Source organism: Dreissena polymorpha, chromosome 7 (genome assembly GCF_020536995.1).
Source record: "Dreissena polymorpha isolate Duluth1 chromosome 7, UMN_Dpol_1.0, whole genome shotgun sequence".
Classification (NCBI taxonomy): domain Eukaryota; kingdom Metazoa; phylum Mollusca; class Bivalvia; order Myida; family Dreissenidae; genus Dreissena; species Dreissena polymorpha.
Window position 1 is genome coordinate 62214110 of NC_068361.1, and position 23798 is coordinate 62237907.

The 23798-nt window shown below is 34.2% G+C and overlaps 1 protein-coding gene across 1 annotated transcript in view; it reads right to left on the reverse strand.

Annotated features, from left to right (window-relative positions):
• Window positions 1-863: 863 nt before the first annotated feature.
• Window positions 864-23798, reverse strand: part of LOC127837663 (uncharacterized) — a 32537-nt gene continuing 9602 nt past the window's right edge. The window contains exons 3-6 of the mRNA XM_052364915.1: window positions 14302-14471; window positions 12827-12938; window positions 8349-8430; window positions 864-4289 (exon numbers count right to left, since the gene is read on the reverse strand). Of these exons, the coding sequence (XP_052220875.1) occupies window positions 3740-4289; window positions 8349-8430; window positions 12827-12938; window positions 14302-14471 (914 nt within the window). The 3' untranslated portion in view covers window positions 864-3739. The remainder of the gene's footprint in view (window positions 4290-8348; window positions 8431-12826; window positions 12939-14301; window positions 14472-23798) is intronic.

The window sequence follows — 23798 nt, forward strand, 5'->3', positions numbered from 1 at the left end:
ATGTATACATTTTGTGTATGTGTTATTTTCATTTCAAGTATTGTCAATAAAGAGTTCATTGAAAATGTATGCATTGTGTATATTCCGTCTGGAATCATGTACAGTCGCTAACTATCTTCCGGTCGGTGCATCTATGTAGTGTTGGTTGGAATAGTCCTAGTGGGGATATGCACTAATCTAATGTATTCTCCGTTTATCATAACATGTATGGCACCGGCTTTTTAAACCCTTTTTGATAACCTTTATATATTTAGTTATAATACAATTCTGTTATTCTGTGGTACTTCATTACCATATGTGATAAAGGTCTAAAAGTGTACAATACAATATCTGTCACACAAAAAACGTGTAAGCCCAAAAAAACGCAGAGTATTGCATCGAAAAACATTAATATACGCTGTAAATATTGTATAGCTCTCTTTGTCAGCAAAGAATACCATTTCTGGTAGCACGCAAATCAAGTGTGAGACGTTGATCGCGCGTTGATTACATGTATTTAATTATTGAAGCGGTATTAACGGTTACGAATGTTTATGTAAATATCTCTATCAATGCACTCGATCGTATAAACATGATGAAATACTGTATGTTTGAACGAGCTTTAATCATATGCTGCGGGATGAGAACAAGCTTTAAATGGGCTTTGTAAAAAGTATATGCCTTCTACAGTTACCTTATTTGGTGTTTACAATGTTCTAAGTGTTTAGTGAGTGTAAGTGCGAAGATTTTAAAATATACTATTTAAAATAAAATTAATGTTCGGCACAGTACCTCAGTATTCAAGGTTAAACACACACTAGTTGCTCTGTGTCGTTTGATATATATAAAAATGAATAATAGCGACATATAAGTCAACAAAAATATATAAATATTTTTTTTAATCACTAAATAGTGTTCTTCCGCCTTGTTTAAACTTCGTTTGAAATTTCGTTGAAAATGTTAGCGAACGCCGACAGTTTTTAGTGGGATATATCTTTCGTAACGTAAGTGGGAAACACTTGATTAACAGTTGGTAAGTAGGATTGCCTAGTTAGTATGTACATCGCTGCCACATGATTAGAACGTTTAGCTTCTTGCTAACGAGTGACCTTCTATGACGCCTGCGATAAACAAAGGAAACAGTAAAAAATAGCATTAACAGTATTAACTATTCGGGCTGTCCAAAACTAATTAAAAAGGAGAAATGCAACAGTGCTTCAATGACTCTTAACTCCAAATTTACATTAAACATTAATACTGTGATATTAGAAATCAATCCGAATATATTATTATGTTTAAACTGTGAACGTCGTACAATGGAACATGTCGTTATATGCCCTTGTGTTACAGTTATATCCCTTCTTTTTCGGCTCTGGCATTTTTACATAGACCAAATCAGCCATAAGTATTGTGTTTGTAGTAGTGTTTTATAGTTGATTTCAGAATGCAGGATCTTAAATCAGGTGCAATAATTCAATTCATAGAGCTCCCGCAAATTATTTTGTTTAATTAGCAAAGCGTGTCAGCTTTTATACATTTTTAAACCATGTTTAAACCAATTTTTGTTGCATTGCGAATTCCGCGTTCGTTGAAAATGGCGGACTATAAAGACACAAATGCACCTATAATGATCTGATTGGTTAAGGCTCGAGCGATGTTGATAATATTATAACCAATGTCAAACAATTTGGTAATGTCTAAAGCTTTCATTGAATTAATTGAGTTCTCTGTCCATTGTTTGGTTTACTTAACAATAAAATAAGGTTCTGCCACCGATAATCACGAAAATAAATTAATCGAAAACGTAATAAAAGTCAACTGGCACACTAAGTAAATATGATAAATCCGAACGTGTGGCAAAATAATTATTTTATAATTGTGCAGAGATAAGACGTCTAACGTGTGTTTTCAAATTATAAGTATTTGAACTTCATCAGTCGTTAAGACTTTATTCGTGAATTCAACAGATGATCCATTGCAGAAATGGCTAAATATTTCAAATTCAGCTCTTGTTTCCGCAAATCATACTGAAAGTATAAGTCAATTTGATATAAATATAGAAAATTCAAAAAGTTGCAAAATAATTAATCATCGATTAACAAAGTCAATTTAATATCAGATGTTTTGTTAACATATAACGATACAAACATAACAGACGGACGTTCGAAACACTGATCAATAAAAAAGAAAGCACTTCTACCCTTCTAACTTTCAAAATTATTATGTATGCATACATATTGCAGGATGTCAATAGCAAGTTGTCATTACATAACGTACACTCATTTAATGACACCAGTTACACAAGTGTTATTATCAATGAATGCTAGTAACTGTAATGGCATTACTACAATTTTATAACAGGATTTAAAGTCATTAGAAATTAAATAAAAACAATATTAACATTGTAGTATACACTGTATTCGTTGACTATGTACATATTATTATCTAAAGAAATATAGCAAAACAACTCTAATGGGATTGAACAATTACATGAATACGACGTTTCTTAAAAAGTTTCAGCAGATCAAAAATATTTCGGGGCGTTGTACAGTACCGTACCGATTTCCTATTTATTATAGCTCTACTTGATGCCCATAAAAACGATTTCGGTAAAGTTGGTTTTTAAAACATCATTGGAACGGGAGTTTTAACTTTACAGGACTCCATCCTTTGAAAGGGTGGAAAATATTATCAGAATACAGAACTCTTGGAAAACTGTGCTAAAGGCATGCGCTTTAAATGATATCCCAGATTAGCCTGTGCAGATTGCACAATCTTATAAGGGATGTAATTTTCCGCCTTAACTGAAATTTCGGAAAGAAGAGACTTCATTTAAACGAGAATTCCATAAAAGCGGAATCTGTTCACGTTGTTAAACCTCACTGCAAAAGCTAATTTTGGATTACACTTTGCGTCCATGTTTCCAGCTCAGTTTACCATAATATCGTCGCTTTTTTGCTTTAGTGCTCTAACTACCATTTTCATTTTTGGAGAGAAACGCATTTAAAGGTTTAACCTTTATTTTCTCACTTATTTATGCACGTATATGGACAAAAATATACCGGAGTGTTTATCAGCAATCAGAGAATATGAACATAATTAAATATAATTAATATTTATCAAATATTTACTTTAGTAAACTATATATTTATGTAATTTGCAATTTTATGTATGAGATAGAGCATTCTGGTAAACAAATCGTCTTTAAAAATATTCTAGTCCCGGAGGTGGTGCAGTACAGCATTCACCCGTTTGTAAAAATGTGGGAGATAGAGCAAAATGGAATAAAAAAACTTCTTCTGTGAACACTGAATTTTGAATCCTATTACGTCATATTAAAGATGTCGTTTTTACCCACACAGCGATTAAAAAAAAACTCATTTTTGAAAATAATGGAGATAGAGCACTATAGCAATAAAGCGACGATGCAGCTCATATGCGCTATTGTTAGATGAACCTGAAGAATACCTCAAATTTATCTTTCACTTATAACCCTTGACAAATCTAATATAAAATATAAAACATATGTACAATGTAAAACTAATAATATCAGTACGCATTATATAGCATGTTTAAAGTTATAATACGGACAATCACTGAGTAAAACATATCACAGACTTTCCAGCAGATCAATATAAGCTCATATCAGTTAGGTCAACAGGATGTCAGTAGCCTCAACCAACGCCGATGATGCTCAACTTTGGTTTATCATAGCTTCGTTATTTGTATAACGAACTTGAGTATAATGATTGCGAACTATTTAGAGTCTAGAGTCAGGACGGTCCGCTGATTGTGAAACGGCCACGTTGTTCATTCCAGAGGCAAAAGCACCATCAAAGTCATGAATGCCAGAGTCTTTTGAGGACGAGTGAGCAGGTTTCACTCTTACATGATGTTGATCACTTCCGCGACCATCGGTTATGTCACTATACCTTGGTCTTTCTGCTTCCTGAGTCATGTCTTTCGGTTCAACACTGTTTATATTCCGTTTAAGGATTGTCTTCTTTTTACCGCGATCTTTTGATTGTTCGTCAACAATATTGTTAGTAGTTGCTATTATGTCAATAATCTCATTTTCTTTATTATCGTCAAAACTGTCTTCTTCTAAACCTGAGTCATCATCTGTTTCATCATCACTTCCCTCGGTTTGTTTTTCTCTCCGCCCTTTCTTTGTTTTCTTTGTCTTCTTAGACGTCTTTGTTTTCTTCTTTTTGGTCTTTGTTTTAGTTTTTACTTTCTTTTGTTTCCGCTTTTGCTTCTCGATAACTTGTTCGTTTTGTTCATCTATATCATCATTATCATCTTCTCGACTAAAACAGACAATAATATTGATTACCATCATATTTCAATGCGTTACAGACGCGTCAATCGGGTAGACACAAAGTAAGTTTATAAATGTATACTATAACGTTACTGATAAGCTAAAAGTTACCATCTTAAATTACAAGTTTTGATCAAAATGATCTATTAATTAAATATGCCGTCACTACGGATGGACTCTTGTCGTATTATAAAAGATGAAAGAGCTATTATGTCTTACAACAACCTATTTCGAGCATCTGGAAAAGTAGCATCTAATGATTTGATTTCTTCTTCAAACTTGATTAAATGTTTAAAAAAGCAGCATAATTTTAAGGAACAACAGGCTGTTACATGGACAAGATATTTTCAAAATGTTACTGAGTTTGCATTTTAACCGATAAACAATTATTTAGAGGAACATATAGGTTATTTGGAAGTTTAACAAGAGCAACGCCTTGCAGGTGCAGATCGCTCATCTATTTTTCTTTAGTAAGGTGTAGGGGCCTATCTCAATTTCAATCACAAAGGAGGGAGCGGTGGAGTGGAGAGGGGTGTATAGTGTGGGGGTGTGGTCATTTATTACATTATCTTCCACAAATGCAAAAAAAATGCAACCAAAAATAATTAACTATTTTTTTGGGGGGGGGGATCTTGGGTGGGATGGTTGGGCGGTATTTCAAAAATAAATAATAAAAATAAATATTTGTGTTTTTTAACCATGTTTGAAAAAAACAACAACAGATGTGTTTGTCAGAAACACAGTGCCCCCCTATAGCGCCGCTTTGAAAAATTTTGTTTTTGTTTTTTTATTTCCCTTGACCTTGAACTTCCATTTTGATATATTTAATTTTTTTACCTTTGACCTTGAAGGATTACCTTGACCTTGAATTTCCACCACTCAAAATGTGCAGCTTCATGATAACGCCGCTTTGAAATTTTTATTTTTGTTTTTACCTTTGACCTTGAAGGATGACCTTGACCATGAAGAATGACCTTGACCTTGAACTTCCACCACTCAAAATGTGAAGCGTCATGAGAACGCCGATTTGTTTTTTTTTATTTTACCTTTGACTTTGAAGGATGACCTTGACCTTGAAGGAAAACTATGGCCAATGTTAAAGTTTTCGGACGAACAAACGCCATATATTTGACATTTGACCTTGAAGGATGACCTTGACCTTCACCTTTCACCACTCAAAAAGTTTTTTTCGGACGGACGGACGGACTGACTGACATACTGACGGACAGTTCAACTGCTAAATGCCACCCTACCTTGGGAATAAAAATTATTTTTTGGGGTGGGTGTGGTGGTCATTTATTAGATGATCCTTAATTTAAAAAAATAATGGAGGAATTGAGGGGGATTCGGGGGGGAATTCGGGGGGGGGCGCGGGGATGGTTTGGGTGGAGTCTATTGTGGTATGTCAGGTAAGAGTTGTTTTGTCAAAGTATCAATTGAATCTAATCATAAATAAACAAGTTATGGCAATTTTAGCAAAATTTAATTATTTGACCTTGAGAGTCAAGGTCATTCAACAGTCAAGGTAAAATTCAACTTGCCAGATACAGTACCCTCATGATAGCATGAAATTATTTGAAGTTTAAAAGCAATAGCCTTGATACTTTGGAAGTATAGTGGATCTAAACACAATATGTAACCATATATTCAAAGCTACTTAGTAAAAAAGGGCCATAATTCCGTAAAAATGACAGCTAGAGTTATGCAATGTCCTTGACTGTCCCCTTATGAAAGTTTGCGAGTGTTCCAAGTATGAAAGCAATATCTATGATACTTTAGGGGTAAAGTGGACAAAAACACAAAACTTAGCCAAATTTTCAAGTATAAAGGGCCCATAATTCCGTCAAAATGCCAGTCAGAGTTACATAATTTTGCCTGCACAGTCCCCTTACAATAGTTAGTAAGTGTTGCAAGTATGAAAGCAATAGCTTTGATACTTTAGGAAAAAAGTGGACCTAAACACAAAACTTAACCAAATTTTCAATTTTCTAAGTATAAAAAGGGCACATAATTCTGTCAAAATGCCAGTCAGAGTTACATAACTTTGCCTGCACAGTCTCCTTATGATAGTTAGTAAGTGTTGCAAGTATTAAAGCAATAGCTTTGATACTTATAAATAAAATGGACCTAAACACAAACTTAACCAAAATTTCCAATTTTCTAAGTATAAAAAGGGCACATTATTCTGTAAAAATGCAAGCCAGAGTTATCTAACTTTGCCTTCCCAGTCCACTCATGATAGTAAGTACGTGTACCAAGTTTGAATGCAATAGCATTGATACTTTATGAGAAAAGCGGACCTAAGCGCAAAACTTAACCGGACGCCGACGCCGACGACAAGGTGATGACAATACTCATTTTCCAAAAAGTAGATGAGCTAAAAATAATAAGTTAAGTTGTATTTTATAAATAATATTGTTCGTAAATAAACGTACATCTAATATATGTAATAAGAAACAAAATATGCAAACCAACTTATACTATGATACTTAGTGGTATGATGTATTGTTGTCTAATCTATGATTGTGCTGATAATAATTAATTAAATATAGCATTATGATTCCATAACCTTATTAATTGTTTGCAGGTTTGTTAACGTTCTTGTTTATATATATACTGTGGTCAAAGATTCTAAAAGAAGAGAAAGTACTTACAAGGCTTTACAAGACGTAGGATGATAAGTATTTTGTCTCGTCATGACAAAAATGGTCCCATATCACGTGCGGCTAGCGTAGCTCCAGACCGTCTTGTGCTGCCTGGTTGGAAACCACTCTGTCACGCAAAGTTTCGTGGTTTCATCAACGGACAGGGTAGCTCCTGACCAGATTGTGCGAATGCGCATGCGCATGCTGGTCTGAAGCTACTCTTGTCGCACATGACATACGACCCATTTTCGTCTATATTATTGATATGTTGGGTATCCTTTCCAAATATTGGTTGGTGCATTAATTCGGTGTGATAATACTGTTTAGTTTAAATAAGAAAAAGACATATGCATGGGTACATGCAGCGTTATTCTTTGAAATTGTATTATTGAGAAAAATCACTAAATGGAGAATCAGAGAGTGTTTTACGCACCATGTAACATATGAATAATAAATAATTGTCTAAGAAACGTAAAAGCGTTCTAATTACAATATCTCTCTTTAAAAGTTCACTATAAATGTTGATTAATATATCGCGTTAGGCTTTTGTTTGAACCCATATTTCTATCACTTCTAATTTGAAAAAAAAACAATTTAAAGGGCGTAAAACGGAAGTAAAAGTACGATGGAAATAGTGAAGGACAACAGGAGAGATGAGTTGGGAATATAACATGATGGTTTTACCCGGAAAACTGGTTTTGACTATTCCGCTTTCTTGGAAAACTGGGTGTATCACGGAACCCTCTTGTATGGAAAATTGAATTAAATGAAATCTCTTCTAAACAAAAAATCAGTTATGGCGGAAAGCTTCATCCCTGATAAGCCTGTTCGGACTTCTCAGGCCAAACTGAACGACACTATTACGCCCCGTTTTCCAAGAACGACGCTTATTTTGATCTAAAGTAATCTATTGGTGGTAGGTTTTACCTGTTCCGGTCTTCAAGTCACAAAACACTGTTGTCATCAATTACAGTATATAATTTATAATGCTTTAAAAACATTACCAATATCAACATATTCCTGGTAAGTAAGAATATAAGGGCAAGATATATAGATCGCCATATCAACTTATATTTTATTTCGTGTAACAAAATATAGATTTATTCGTGCCGAAAAGCACATGCGCATTTGCGAAAGTTCAGAAAAGTATTACCCTCCTTGCTACATATTAATACAACAAGTGGGTTTAAAATACTTTCAAAATGGAAATATTTGGTACAAAAAATCTTATTATGACGGATAGAAACTAAAATTGTTATTCTTATTAACCTTAACAATTGGAATATTAACGTTTTCCAGGACCTCTGAAGCCCTTTATATACGTATTGCTCACATGTCCATTGATTCATAAAACACGAATGCAGATTAGGCGTATGTGGCTATACCGTTGCTAGGCAACTCACCTCCGGAAGGAGCCCCTACTGGTCACCTCGACTACCGGCGTCATTGGCGGCTGCTGGACCTCTTCCTTGAACTGAACTGAGCCTGTAAGGACACGTGCCATGGATATGTGACCGCATTCTGGGATAACCGTACTTAATGCAAGCCACATGAGGCTCGTAGATATAAAATATACAAAACCCACAACTAGAGGCATTTAATAAAATATGAAAACATATGCTAAACTGTAGATAATCTTAGAGAAGGCCGGTATCTATGGTAAGTTAATGCTTCATATGAGTCGCGTTCTGGGAAAAGAGGACTAAATGCATGTAAGGAAAGTGTCCTCCAAGATAAGCGTTACAATTCGAACGAGCTTATCAGGGACGACACTTTCCGCTTATACTGGATTACCATTTAGAAGAGATTACATTCCAACAAAACATTCCATAAATACGGAAAGTGTCGTCCCAGATTTTTATTTAATGACACTTTACGAACACGCATTAAGGCCGGTTTAACAGAACGCGGCCTAAATGTAAAATACTGTGTCGACAAAGGCAATCGGATTACAAACGAAAGAACAACACTAACAGAGATTCGGATTGAAAAGCTATCATGAGTACTCAGATCTGCGTTTACTGCAGTGCAACTTAATACTCTAAAGGGACAGCTATTACACGATCATGAAAATGTCATAAGTGAGTAGTAATCTATTTAAGATGAACGCTTAATGTAAAAGTACATACAATTGGGTGAAAGTCGTTATTGACAGAGTAAATTAACGAAGTTAAGAATATTCAAACTTACAACCAAGATAAATAAAACAACTACATTTAAAGAACTGTGTCGTTTTTGATGTTGTTGTTGCTTTAAATAAGAATGATTCATATATTGCACAGAGGTGTTTGTTCCTTCCCCACCCACTTTTTCTATATATAGGTCGAATTCTTTAACAATGTTTTCAGAAGCTGTTTTTATTGGTTGTTACATAGTGCACATACAAAGTTTTTGATAACTGTTTAGCACACAGGTTTTCTGACTCGCAGGTAGCCCGTGTATCGCCATAATACACGGGCAAAGGATACCTTTGGTATAAATATATGTAAGATATGTTTGATGAATATACTGCAGACAATTGCAGTTCAAATACAAACTCAATCTATATCAGTGTTAGAATTTATCATTAACTATTTAAATGAAAGAACTGCGAATGTTTGTTTTAATCTCACCGTTTTTGCAATTCATTCTTTAAATACACATCATTATTAATAGTTTAGATTTTCGCTTGCGGCAAATATCTAGATGCATACTTTGTAAACAATAATCTGTTAGCAGCGTTTTCCGTGAATACCGATATTTCCTTGTCGCGAAAGGCGCGCATATTTAAGATCACAATAACCCCGGCATGGTGGTGCTTTAAATGACTCTAACGTGTCAATCTGCTGTGTGCACATACCCTTAGCGTTATCAAAGGTGAAGAAAGCACACTCTCTAGTAAATTATAATTTAATAAAATGTTCGAAGCTCTAGTTCCGTATAGACATTGGTGATGTATAGTAGAACGATTTTACGCATCAAAGATATTTTCTTTGTTGGTACGAAAATTACGACTGGTAAGATGTTAATAGGCAGTGTAAAACTATAATTGTGTCAGGGCATTGAATAGTGGTTTTGTGTATGCAGTAAACACTACATTTCCATTGATAATCGAGATAATTTTGTACACGCATGTAAAAGAGAATATCTGTTTTATATAGTACATTTAAGATGGTTTTTTAAGAATAATAATCATTTGAAGATAACTCAACGATGCAATCATCGAAATTGAAAATCAAATACTATCACGAGAGGAAAACAGATCATTTAACAAATAAAATTACATTTTAATCCTGTCTGGTCTGAAACGTCACTTTCGGCACATGCATTAATTAATCCATGTTTTCTAACAGCTCGACCCACATGTCCACATTTGTCCGAAAATAATGCAGCCACGCAATTTTACTCAAAATTAAGATATGTCTACAAAGCTGCGTGATAAATCGATATGAATGATACTTTATACATATAAACAATTGAGTCGCGTTCTGAGAAAACTGGGCATAATGCATGTGCGTAAAATGTCGTCCCAGATTAGCCTGTGCAGTCCGCACAGGCTAATCAGGGACGACACTTTCTGCTTCAACTTGATTTTCGGTAAGGAGGGACATCCTTGCAACTAAAAATACCATAAAAGCGGAAAGTGTCGTCCCTAATTAGCCTGTGCGGACTGCACAGGCTAATCTGGGATTACACTACGCACATGCATTAAACCCCGTTTTCTAATAACGCGGCTCAATTGTTTTTACAAAACTCTCTATCAGTGCCCTCTAATAACATGGAAACTTGAAATAAACTGTAGGTAATCGTGAAAAAGACCGGTTTCTGTAGATTTGTATCGCAACATATGCGCCGAGCTCTTCGAAACGTGACTTAAAGCATTTGCAGAACGATTCGTCCCAGATTAGCCTGAGCATTCCGCACATGATTTTCATGGGCGACACTGGCCGCATTAACAGGAGTTTCGTTCAGGTTGGACTTTCTTCAATCATAACAGCCAAAAGCGTCGCACCTAATAGCATTTACAGAGTGCACCGGCTATTATGAGACTACACGTGCATTAAGCCCAGTTTTCCCAGAGCGAGGCTCATCTGTTTCAACAAATAATTGTGCCACACAAGAGGCATCAGCCGGTAAATGTTGCTTATTTCATTTCATGTTACTTAAAAAAGGATGTGTCAACAGAGCTGTGTGCTAAACTAATTTGACCGATAATAAACAAATGTATTCATCATCCACTATCAGGACGTGAAATGGAATATGAATACCTACACTAAATTGTATGTATTATAAAAACAGACCGGTTCCTTTATCATGTTAACGTTATATATGTGCCGCGATATGGGAAAACGGAACTTAAAGCATTATGCGTTAAAGTGTCGTCCCAGATAAGCCTGCGACATTGGATTTTCGATAAGAAAGCGGACATTTTACGCACAGGTATAAAGTCACGTGTTCACAGAGTTAGACTCAATAGAATGTTTCCAAATTAACTCTGCAATTTCAGGTCGTGAAAACCTCAGTCAAAATTTGATAATTACGTGTTTATCTGACAGCTCGTTGTGGGAACAATGCGTTTAAATTTATAATCACAGCAATTTTATTAAAAAAAAATTCAACTACGATTATGGTAATTGTGTACAATATGTTTTGTAAAATCACAGCATTTAACTTGTTTACATAAAATGAAAACATGTAAGATAATTTAGACTTTGAGTTCAATATGATATGGTTAATGGAAAATTATCCGATTTAAGTGACCTAAAAATAAATGACTTCAATATTAATTAGTATTTTGGGTCAACTCGCTTTGCTTTTCAAACATGAATATAAATATCAAAATATTGATTTTGTGATCGTTCAATGCATTGAGATCGCGGAGAATAGACATACAACAGCGACGTTTATAATGATTCTGTCAATGAAAGTTGGTTAACATTGCACATTTTCATGAAATTAAATTGAATGCGCTAAGGTAGTGAAAAATAATTTACACAATTAAATAAAAATGACATTATGCAAAATGTTTTTTTTTAAATAAGGCAGTTTACATTTAAAGAAAACGCCTAGTGAAGAGGCTTGGATACATACAAATAAATAGAGCTTAATCAACCCACTACGCAATACGGGTTTGAAAAGAAATCAGAAATCAATTGACTGTGGTTGAACAAAATACGCAAACTAATTTCTGAATCATTTAACCATAACGAAGGTACCGAATAGCACGATTCATATTATACAATTAATTTATGTTCCGATGTTTGAAACATTTGTTCAATAATAATAACTATTATAATACCATTTCCGTCGATATAGTCACGTATTAGTAGTCAGGCAAGTGACGACATGAACAGTGTGGTTCAGTAAAAACTATCTGACAAATTAAGTTAATTTATATAATCGAAATGTATGCAATGTAACTTTAAATTTGTACATACTGCTCCTATTTCTGTTATGGTAAAAAGGTAAACGGAAGATAACAGATGGGTATATAAAAATGAAATAAATATAACCGATATTACCAGAGGATATCGACATGCTTTATCATATCATGGTCTTTCCACCATAAAAAACGATTATTTTTGTTAACTTAAGCAAATAAAGTGCAACCGTGCACCCGTTAGGACCAACTTCTAACTCAAAATGTATGTCAATCATCGAGGGAATTATCAATACTGCGAAGTGTGAGTTCTTTACACACGGGTACATATTAAAAATAGTTTATGGACTCAGTCAATGATCTGAAATTGTTTATATTCTTTAGATTACTTTCGTTTTGAATTTTGGTCCTATAATCAAACACGTGTTCCCAACATGTAAAGCGGCCGTGTCGACTGACGTCAGGTCTCATTAACTCATAATTACATAATTAAGAACCTACGTATATACGAGAAGAACTTACGTCTATTGGTAGGTGTTGGCGAGGTAGCACGCGACGTGTTTCTGGATGTACCACGTGATCTCGTGCCCAGCGACAACATCTCGCGCTCCTCGAGAAGCTTGCCGGACATTTCCTGTAAGGAGAACGGCAACTTATGGAAATTTTTATCATAATAATATTTATCATCCGGGTAAAAGAACGCATAGGTCCGTTTTGTTATTAATATAATGTATTTTTAAAATGGCCTTGAAGTAAACTGATTAAAGTTTGCTTCCGTGTTTGAGTTTTGACGACTGAAACATAAGCCCATACTTGGTCAACATAATCAGGTATAGCCACGTTGCAACTAGCCACCTGCTTCCAATTATTTTTAAGTTATATGTTTATACCCCACGCGACTTTCCACGCTGGAACGGGTGGTGCGAACAATCCAATTCAGCTACAAATAGGTGGGCGATTATGCAAAATTGATTTTTATGAGTGTTTCAATATCATGCAAATATACAACCTGTTTGTTCTGTAAAATAAAACAATAATAACCACTTTTCGTGGTTTAGTAAATATTGCCCGTTCGAAGAGCACTATCCAATCTCCTCGGGGTGAAATATAAACGACGTATACAAGTGTGCATAGTGGCGTATATATTATTTCCTCCTGCGTTCTCAAGTTTAAAAGCAGGAATATGTATGGCTGTTACTTTCTTTTAATTGCATCTTCTACAGCAAAATTCTTACTTGAAACGCAAATCAAAAAGTGTTCAATTGCTTTCTCGCAATTGCAGTTATTTCAGCTGAATGAAAGAGAAAGATATAAGAACAGAAGAAGTGAACATTATGAGAAAAATTATATGAAGAATAAGAAGAAAAAAAGAATAATAAGAAGAAGAATAAGAAGAAGAATAATAATAATAAGAAGAAGAAGATGATGATGATGATGATGATGATGATGATGATGATGATGATGATGATGATGATGATGATGTTGATGATGATGATGATGATGATGATGATGATGATGATGATTATTATGATGATGATGATCATGATGATGATGATTATGATGATGATGATGATGATGATGATGATGATGATGATGATGATGATGATGATGATGATGATGATGATGATGATGATGATGATGATGATGATGATGATGATGATGGTGATGATCAGTATTTGAAGTTCGTGTTATTCCCTCCATTGATTTCTTAATTACGCACCACATAAAAAAGGACTACAAAATATTAGTCAAAGACAATGATTTCGAAAACAACAAAATGTGTTCCTTGAACTTTGCACTCTCTGTCAATGTGTTAAGTTCCATTTGGATCTCTTTATTACGTCCTGGGGTATGTATCGAAGAAGAAGTGGGAAAAATGATAGACGAAAGGAATCATGTACGATGCCGGCTCCGTAGGTATAAAAAGAAGAAGAGAAGAAAACATGCCTTCCTTCGTGGGCATGGAAAAAAAGAAGAGAATAAAATAGATCACTTACGTCAGCAGCCAAAAACAGTTTGATAGACCGCTCTTTGTGCTGCTTCTCCCTGAAATGTTTGGCCACCTGGAACTGACTGTAGTCGCCCTTCAGATGGTTTGGATTGTCCGCCTTGACTGGGCGGGCCTCCACCTCGCCATTGGCGCGCTTCTGTTTGAGTATCGTCTCGTCTGAAAGGGACGGACATGAGTTTAAATAGGTATCCACATTACATGATGAGTTCAAACACATACTAAACATGTTTTGCCGGGTATTTGCGTTGTCATTTTTTAAAGCTTTGACGGGACTTTCACATTTTTGGGAAGCTATCGTACAAAAAGGCAATACAAATGATAAAAAAGCAGTGCTTCAAACGACACTAATAGTCAACTTTTTAAAATGTTTCGTTCACATTAACCATCATCATCAAAAACAAAACCACTTCTGTAAACATGTACTAAAATCATGAATTTATGCAAACCAACGAAAGAAAGCTTAATTCATGAATGCATGTAAACCAATAAAAGAGAACTTAAAGCATAACTGCCATGTACGTCTACGAGTATTTTGCCTTAACTATCGATAATTTTTCACATAAAATGTTGTAAGTATGTTTAAAAGAAAAAAGTTGAAGAAGAAAAGTGAAGATGTGGGGTTACATTTTATTCGATTGATTAACCTGAAAAATGTCGGTTAGTATAAAATGTCCTTATTGAATAACACAGAATAAATGTCCTTCCAAACAATTTTAGTTTAAATCATTTAAATTAGTAATTATATTGCTAGAATTCTTATTATCCATGTGGTGATCGACTATTTATGTCCCAAATAAATGGAAGTCAGAAACGTTCTATTTGATTTAGCAAACCTGTCGCCATTTCTCAAGTATGTACTTCGATCAAATTTTAATCAAACTTTTTCCAAATCATTAACTTCAATAGTGAACTTAACAATGGTAACACATTTGAATGTAAACTATTATATGAATATAATTGCTAATCACAAATCTATTTGACAATGTTTAAACACAATCGCAATATTTATTCGAGTTTTATTTTCAGCTACAAAATTATAATGTTATATGACCTAGAAACTACACCACATTTTCATTCTTTATAAAAAAGTAATCATCGTCAAAAACAAAAGTGTTACAGTTAATCATTGAATGTGCCTAAATACCACTTGTTTAATTGTTATGAGTTCTTGAAAATCAAAGTTTCGTTCATCCTGTTGACATCAAATAATCTTAATCGTTAAAAATTAATACTTAATTATTTCACATCCGTGCTTGTATGTGGGAGAAAATCGTGACACAACGAATTTTTCACACGACTGTCCTCTTAAGAAAATAAAAATCGTAACAGACCCAGTCAAATTAGGATCGTAGAAATAAAAGTGTCTTACAAGGCACATTTTAGTTTTTTAAAAAAACTTGGAAAAGCAATACAGTCATCTCTGACATCTTGCAAAAAGATTGTTATTTATACGTTTAACGTTATTAATAAGCAATGCTAGAACATATGATCCCCTACCCTGATGTTCATTCAACAATTCATAACACTAATTTAAATATGGGAACCTAACACAGATAGTTAAACTACTTGTTTCCATTTATATTTGTGTGGACCTGATCCACTGGCATCGAAAACCAATTGATACGTTATTGAAAAGCTTAGCGTCCTTCTTTTAGCATTTTCTGTTTAAAACATTAGCTGAAAAAAACGGACCGCTGATTAATTGTATTTAATAACAATATTTTCTAGATAATGTACTCTGTACTGAATTCGAATAAAACGCATGTCATGCTTGCCTTGTTTAATTCACGATGCTCGCAAATGAGATGTCGTTAAAAAAAATCCACAAAACGCCTTGGTATAACATATATCCTTTAATAGAGATATAAATGCTGTCTTGCAATACTTGAACCTACCCTTTTGTCGATTTTCGGATCAAATAGCGATACCAGCTTTGTTGTGTATAAACCGTTACGATAGTTTAGCTTTATCTTCTTAAAATAAGGTGATGATTTACGTTTCATTTAACAGTCTGGCGTGTAATATTTACGAGCAATTAAAGCGACTATATCAAACGCTGATATGTAAATAATTAAGTGATTTCTCAACTTTCTTGTTTTGTTTGTTATACGGTCGGATAAAGGTAATACGCCATCTAGAGTTAGATTGTTGAATTTACAGCACAATATCCGAGTTCGCGTAGGACGGATGGGTACATGTATATCGATGCATTACATCGCCTAGCTACATCCGTGCATTAATGTATCCGGTCCGCTTCGTCGATCCTTTTAACGCTAAACATTTTTATTACCGAATATTTTGATCATTTCGTTTAATTCGCTGTTGTTTTTGGTGGATTTTTTAAAGAAATGTGCATTACAATCTTCTAAACGATTATTTTTTATTTAGCATTTAAGAAGCCATTTGTGCACATGTGTTTGCAAATTTCCATATACATACGTCTATTAGGCGACTCGCATTATGCTGAGTAACATTCCTTCGAATGAGAAGGTGAAATTACGTCATAGTATCTTTGTCTATAAGACAAATGACAATGTTGTCGAGACATTGAATGAATAATAGCATCTCAATTGCTTTAATAACAAATCTTTAAAAGTTACATGTGTTGCCAGTGTTATAATGAAGTTCTACTATATAGACGAAAACCAAACTATGACATGTTGACTTCAATTTTGTCCACATTCATTTATAATAACAAACGGTATCAATCTTCCAATTCTTCATTTTGTGTTGATTGTTTTTTACGAATAATCGCTAACTGCAAAGTATTACATTTGTTGGCGCAACAACAAAAGTGTTAATTCTGATTGGTCAACGTGCCAAAATCTGTTAACATTTTAAAGATCGCACAATGGGTCAAGGCTATCCACCGATGTGTTTGGAGAAAAATGGAAGTTTCATTTTAAACAGTATTGATATCATTTAAATGTCTTAAAACTGAAAATAAATGAAAAAATGTCGTTTTCTTTTAAGAAAAGAGTTATGTTATGGAGCTATTTCAATGCCTTATAACATGCATCATTGCGAGTCTAAAATAAACGACTATATGTTATCATCCAAGAACAACTCGTTAGCTGGTAGACATACCCGACTTAGGTTTGGCTTGAAAACTGCATATAACAAAATCATAAATCAAAATAATAATGAATTACAATGAAAACAGAATTGCAGAAAAATTCTCTTTACATACCTATACACAATTTCATTCCAGAGAAAAATTTCATAATTAAATTTTAACTGCATAACCGAACTTTCAAATGGAAACCACTGACTAAACACAGAGGATTATAATAATTCGTCACAGGTGCTATTTTTAAAAGAAATGTGTGGCCTTTTCACCGTACTATGAGCGTAATTTTAACAAATTGTTGAATGTCAAAGTTGAATGTCTGTGTTAAAAAGGATGATTACTTTAAGAATGCTTTAAGTAGGATAATAACGCTCGAGCATTAGCAACTTAATAGCATATGAAACAATGTCTGAAACCCGTGGGGTAAAAACGCTTTATTGGCACGCCATAGGACGAGCAAATCCGCTCAGTTTAAAGCCGGTATCTTTTTCATGGCGTCATTTTCAGTCTTGTTCAACACTTACATATTACGTCGTGTTATGTATTTAATGGTTATTTGCGTTTTCTTTCCCATATAGGTAATGACAGTGTTTTACTTTGAGTTTCGTCTCGTCTGCAAGGGACGGGAAATATCTCAAAAATTAATGTTTTTCCACCTAGATGTCATTGGTCGCTGTCTTTTAAGCTTTGACGTTTCTAGGAAGCTGCCGTAGAAAAAGGTAAATGATGTGTCCACTTGCTTCAATGGAAACTTAAAGTCAATATTGTGAAATGTTTTCTTCACAATCAAAAGCAAATAAAATTATGTAAAATAGAATCATGAATGCATACAGACCAACAAGAAAGAGCTGGGAGTATTTATGGTAACGAAACTGACATGTACGTCAACGATATTTTAAAGACTCATTTCATAAATATTTCAATTGTAATGCCACCAGTATTTGTTAAAGCAAAATGTTAAGCACGAAAATGGCAGGTGTCGTGTGACATTTTATTCAAATTATTGAACTGAAAATATCGCACACTATCAAATGACTTGATTGAATGTCTTTGAATTAAAATGACCTTATGTCCTTTAAAACAATAACAGTTTTAAATCTTGTTTTATTAAAATCAATTTACACCAGTAATAATATTGCTATTATTATTAGTATTACATATTGTCCATGTAATCGTTGACCATTTAATGTCCCAACTTAATGGAAGTCAGAAACCATTTATGCTTCCCTTTTCAAGCAATCATATAGCCATGTATCGAGTATGTATTTCTTACATTTGCATTAAGCTGTTTCCAATTCACTTACTTCAATATTGAACTAAACTATCGGGTACTTTGTAAATGTTAACCTTAATACCACTGCAATAGCTCATCAGAATATTCAAACACACTCGCATTATTTATTCGCTTTTTATTGTCAGCTACAAAACGATAGTATTACATTACCAAGAAACCTACAACAGTTTGGAGACTTAAAAAATGCCTCGACTTCAAATAAATCCTTGTTGTAATTAATCATTTTTGCATAAATACCACTTGTTTTACTGTTCTGGGTGCCTATTAACGAGAAAAGAATACGTATGAATCGATGTTCTACCGTCCGATTCTTCTTCCAACCTGTTGGCATCAAACAATCGTATCGTTCAATTAATTAAAACTTACTTAATAATATATTTCACTTCCGTGTGTTTATGTGAAAGAAAATAATGGCATCATTTCAAAAGCATTTTACTCAGGAAAGCGACGTAGTCATTAAGGGCTAACTGCACAGGCAAATATGGGCAAAACTTTACTAACATGTATTAAGCCTCGTTTTCCCAGAGCGCGACCAAAATGATTCTCCCTCTGAGAAAACTGGGCCTAATGCATGTGGTTAAAGTGTCGTCCCAGATCAGCATATGCAGTCCGTACAGGCTAAACAGGGACGACACTTTCCGCCTAAATTGGATTTTTGCCAAGAAAATACTTCATTTAATCTAAAAAGCGGAAAGTGTCGTCCCTTTGCGGATTGCACATGCTAATCTGGGACGACACTTAACGCGCATACATTAGGCCCAGTTTTCTCAGAAAACGACTCATATAATAGGAATTTGGCACAAAGGATTACGCAATAAATATTCCGATTGTTCGGCGTCGGTGTAAATGCAGCAGACTAGATGTCGTTTTACGCAAAAGTCCATCCGTCATGTCATAACATATATTCTTCAGTCAGACATAACAAAGTTATCTTGCACTTCTTTGATCAGCATTATTCAAAGACATTTGGATGAAACAGCTTTGTTGTGTATTAACAGTTACTAGTTACGATCGTTAAGCTTAATCTTCTTAAACTAAGGCGAGGATTTACGATTCATTTAACAGTCGGGGCGTGTTACATTTACGAGAAAATAAAGCGAACACATCCAACGCTGTTATGTACATAATTGAGCGATTTCTTCACTTCCTGGTTTTGTTGATTATACGGTCAGATAAGGGTGGCCGTTTCAGTTTGAATCGTGATCTTGGGTTACATTGTTTAATTTAAAGGCCTATATCAGGTTTCAGGCAGGAATGATGTGTATATCGATGCATTAACACCGCCTAGCCATATCCGCGCATAAATGTATTCGGTTCGTTTCGTAGATGCTTTTAACGCAAAACATTATTATAACCGCATTCTTTTATTATTTCGATTAAATTCTCTTTTTTTGTTTCATTGTTTTTTTAAAGTTATTTCCGTTATCATCTTTCTTAAGTTTCCTATCTGTTTGTTTGTGATGCTGTGTCTTTTTTAAAAAAGAATTCTTCTTTTTGAATTGAGCATTTAAGTAGCAATTCTTGCACATGTGTTTGCATATGTGTTTTGCTAATTTCCACATGCATACGTTCATTAGGCGACTCACATATGCTGAGTAACATCCCTTCGGATGAGAAGGTGAAATGCCTTGTCGAAAATTAAAGGAGTAATAAAGGTTTTACAGATTGAGAACTATTAATCATAACAAAGCTTTGTCATTTTATAATTTTGCATGTTTTATGTTTTCACCTTGTACTCCTGAACATTGTAATTTACCGTTTTTTCCCGTAAATGATGTGACTCAGTTATTATGTTATATAAACTGTATTTGCTCAATCTCTTCACATATTGTGAAAATGAGCATTTTGAAATAAAAGAAGAATAATTAAAGACGTGTGCATCATGGTATCTGTGTCTATCAGACAAGTGACGATGTGTTCATTACAATGAGTGTAAAATAGCTTTTAATGGGTTTGAATAATCAAAAGAGACCCTTTCACGTTGTGGTAAATTGACAAAATTGAAAGAAAATTGTTTGAGATTTGCACTTGTTCGTTGTGGTTATGATATTTGAGAGGAAACAGTAATACTGAACATTTATCATGCTCTAACATATCCATTATATGCATATTTTTTGTGATTTAAAAACCTGACCATTATAAAGCGTTACAAGCGCGAAACGATTAAATAATTTGGTGAATTCTGTTGTTATCTTTATATTTTGTGGCATTACGAGGATTGCTTATATAAAGTATAAAATACACCATTTGGTAAATGAGGACGGTCGGCCTAGTGGTTTAAGTGTTAGACTTTAACTCCAATGGTCATTTGTTTGAGCTCAGTTAAGGATTACTTTTTTACTTTTCGTATTATTGTTTTTAATTGAGATATTTAGTTCCAGTGTTATCATTAATCAATTTCAAGCCTTTAATGACAAACATCAATATATGCAAAACTCTGTGAACAGGTCCCTTTAATAACAAATCTTTAAAAGAAACATGTATTGCCTGCGTTATTATGAAGTTCTACTAAAGACGAAAACCAAAATATAACAGTTTGACTTCTATTTTGCCCACATTCATTTATTATTACAAACGCTAACAATTTTCTAACTAAAAACATGTTAATTATTTAAAATGTGTTCTTCGTTTTTTGTTCTTTGCTTTAACGTATAAGCGCCTTACCAAATATAACATATATTGGCACATCAACAAAAGTGTTAATACTGATTGGTCAACATGCCAAAATCTGCAAACGTAACATTCTTAAGTTCGCTCAATTGATCAAGGCTATCCACCGACTTGTTTTAGGCAAAAGGGATGTTTCATTCTTAAACAGTGTCGATGTCATTTAAATGACTTAAACATAGGGATAAATGAATAAAACTTGGAAAGTGTCAGGAACAGAGTTATGTTATAGAGCTATTGAAATGCATTGAAACATGCATCATTGCAATTGTAAACCGATATGTTAACGACTATATAGTATCATCCAAGAAAAACTCTCTACATGTTTGACATTCCAAAGTGCATATAAAATACATAAATCAAAATAATAGCGAAAACAGCATGGGAGACACGTTCTCTTGGTATGCATATCCGCCATTCCAGTTCAGAGTAAAACAATCCAACTTTAATTTGAACTGTATATCCTAAATTTCAAATGGAAATCTATTACTGAACACATGTGATTGTATAAATGAGTCATATGTGCTATTTTAAAGAAATGTGTTACCTTTTTACCCTACTATGAGCGGGATTTGAACAAATTATAGAATGTCTAAGCTGGAAAAGGATCATAACTTTTGGCATGCTTGAAGTAGGCTGATAACACTCGAACATGGGCAACTCCATAGCTTTTTTAACAATGTCTGCAAGTTTTAATATTAAACGCTGTAACGTCTAAAATAACGATTGCCTTCGGACTACGGGCGGACAAACAAACGGACAGATGTCCAAGGTTATCACGGTATACTCACTATCATACTTTGTACACGGGTAAACTAAAGAATGCGTGCCATCTGCATTGCAAACAGTGTCTTCATGTCACGCTAATGAAGGATTGTAACATGACTTATGTTTACCCATGCATGTGTAAATGTATATACCCACGGCAACGATATTCTTCAATATCTTGTTTAAAATTACATAATCTTTCTATTTATTATAATTATTGCACAATGGTGGCAAATATAGGAGTAACGCATATTTTCATCTTTCAAATCAACTTTTTCAGTAGTTGGTATCATTTTTAATGCTGTGTAACATCTTTCTGCAAGTAAAATATGATTTAAAAAGTGGGCTCAAAATACACTTTTAACATAATATTACCGCGCGCGTTTTCTAGAATGATTCACTGGACCCGAGTCAAGAGAACGTACAATACGAGTTGTGTGCATGAATAAAATATTAAATATAAGTTTATATTAAATGTAAGTTCATTTTTATTTCTGTATCTCCCATTTATAAATAATTACAGACATGTACCACTTTTTCAGGCAATCGTGGGCTTATTGCGCGAAGATAAGCTCGGCTGTAGGAATTGACATTGTTCGTGTTGCAATCACATAACCCATATATATATATTTGATTCCATGAACGAACACTAAATTTTTATTAAAGCACGATAAGATAACAAGTATGCATAATTATTTCAGTTTTTAGTTGGTCGCGTTAGCGGCCAGCTAAATTTACAGAGCATATTTTGCAAATCAGTATGTGCTTAGAAGCCTTAAGTACGGTGAATCGCAACTGACTCTGCTAGGGACGATTACCGCTGCCTGTCTGCAGCAGACGTCAAATGATTCTGCTCTAGCAGTGATTGTATATACTCTCTAGCAGTGAGTGTATATACCAGCTTGTAAGACGACATTGGCCAGTCTAGTGTTAATCATTTAAATCTGTACATATTGGCTGCTTTCAGGGAAAACGGGGCTTAATGCACGTCAAATAAGATTAGCCAGTGCACACTGATTAGCCTGTGCCATGCACACAAGCTAATTAAGGACGACAACAGCGAACAACTTCAGCGCTTTGAAAGAGTAATGTTTCAAATATACATAAAACTTTATGTTTATACCTTCATTAACAAATTGTTGTTCTTCTGAAAGAATGCACATGTTTTTGAAAGATGTTAAACAATTGCAGTTATAATCAATTCGATTGGTGTTCAATTTTTCGTTACAGAAATTATCTTACGAAATCTACGTATAAATAACTCTGAGTCAGCTATGCCGAAAAAAAACAGCCCTGTTCTTTGAACTATAATGGCCATGACCCTGAGCCCAGAATATACAGACCGTTTTTCCAATAGGATTTTTTTTTTGTAAGATCTTTATAGAAACGAGAAGTTGACAAATTAATATGTTAAGCGTTTAAGCTCGTCTTTAATCCAAAATGGCATGCGAACGAAATATAGACCGTGAGATAAATACGCTTGAATAGCACGCCATGGAATAAGCTTATCCGCTCAGTTCAATGCCGGTATCTTGTTCGTGATGTCAAATACAGTCTTCTTCAACACTTACATATTACTTATTTGTGTGCATTTGAAAGGCTATTTGCTTTTTTTCTATTCCATATAGGTATATAGTGCTTTTCTTTGAATACACGAATGTGTATATTTTTAAATCTACATACG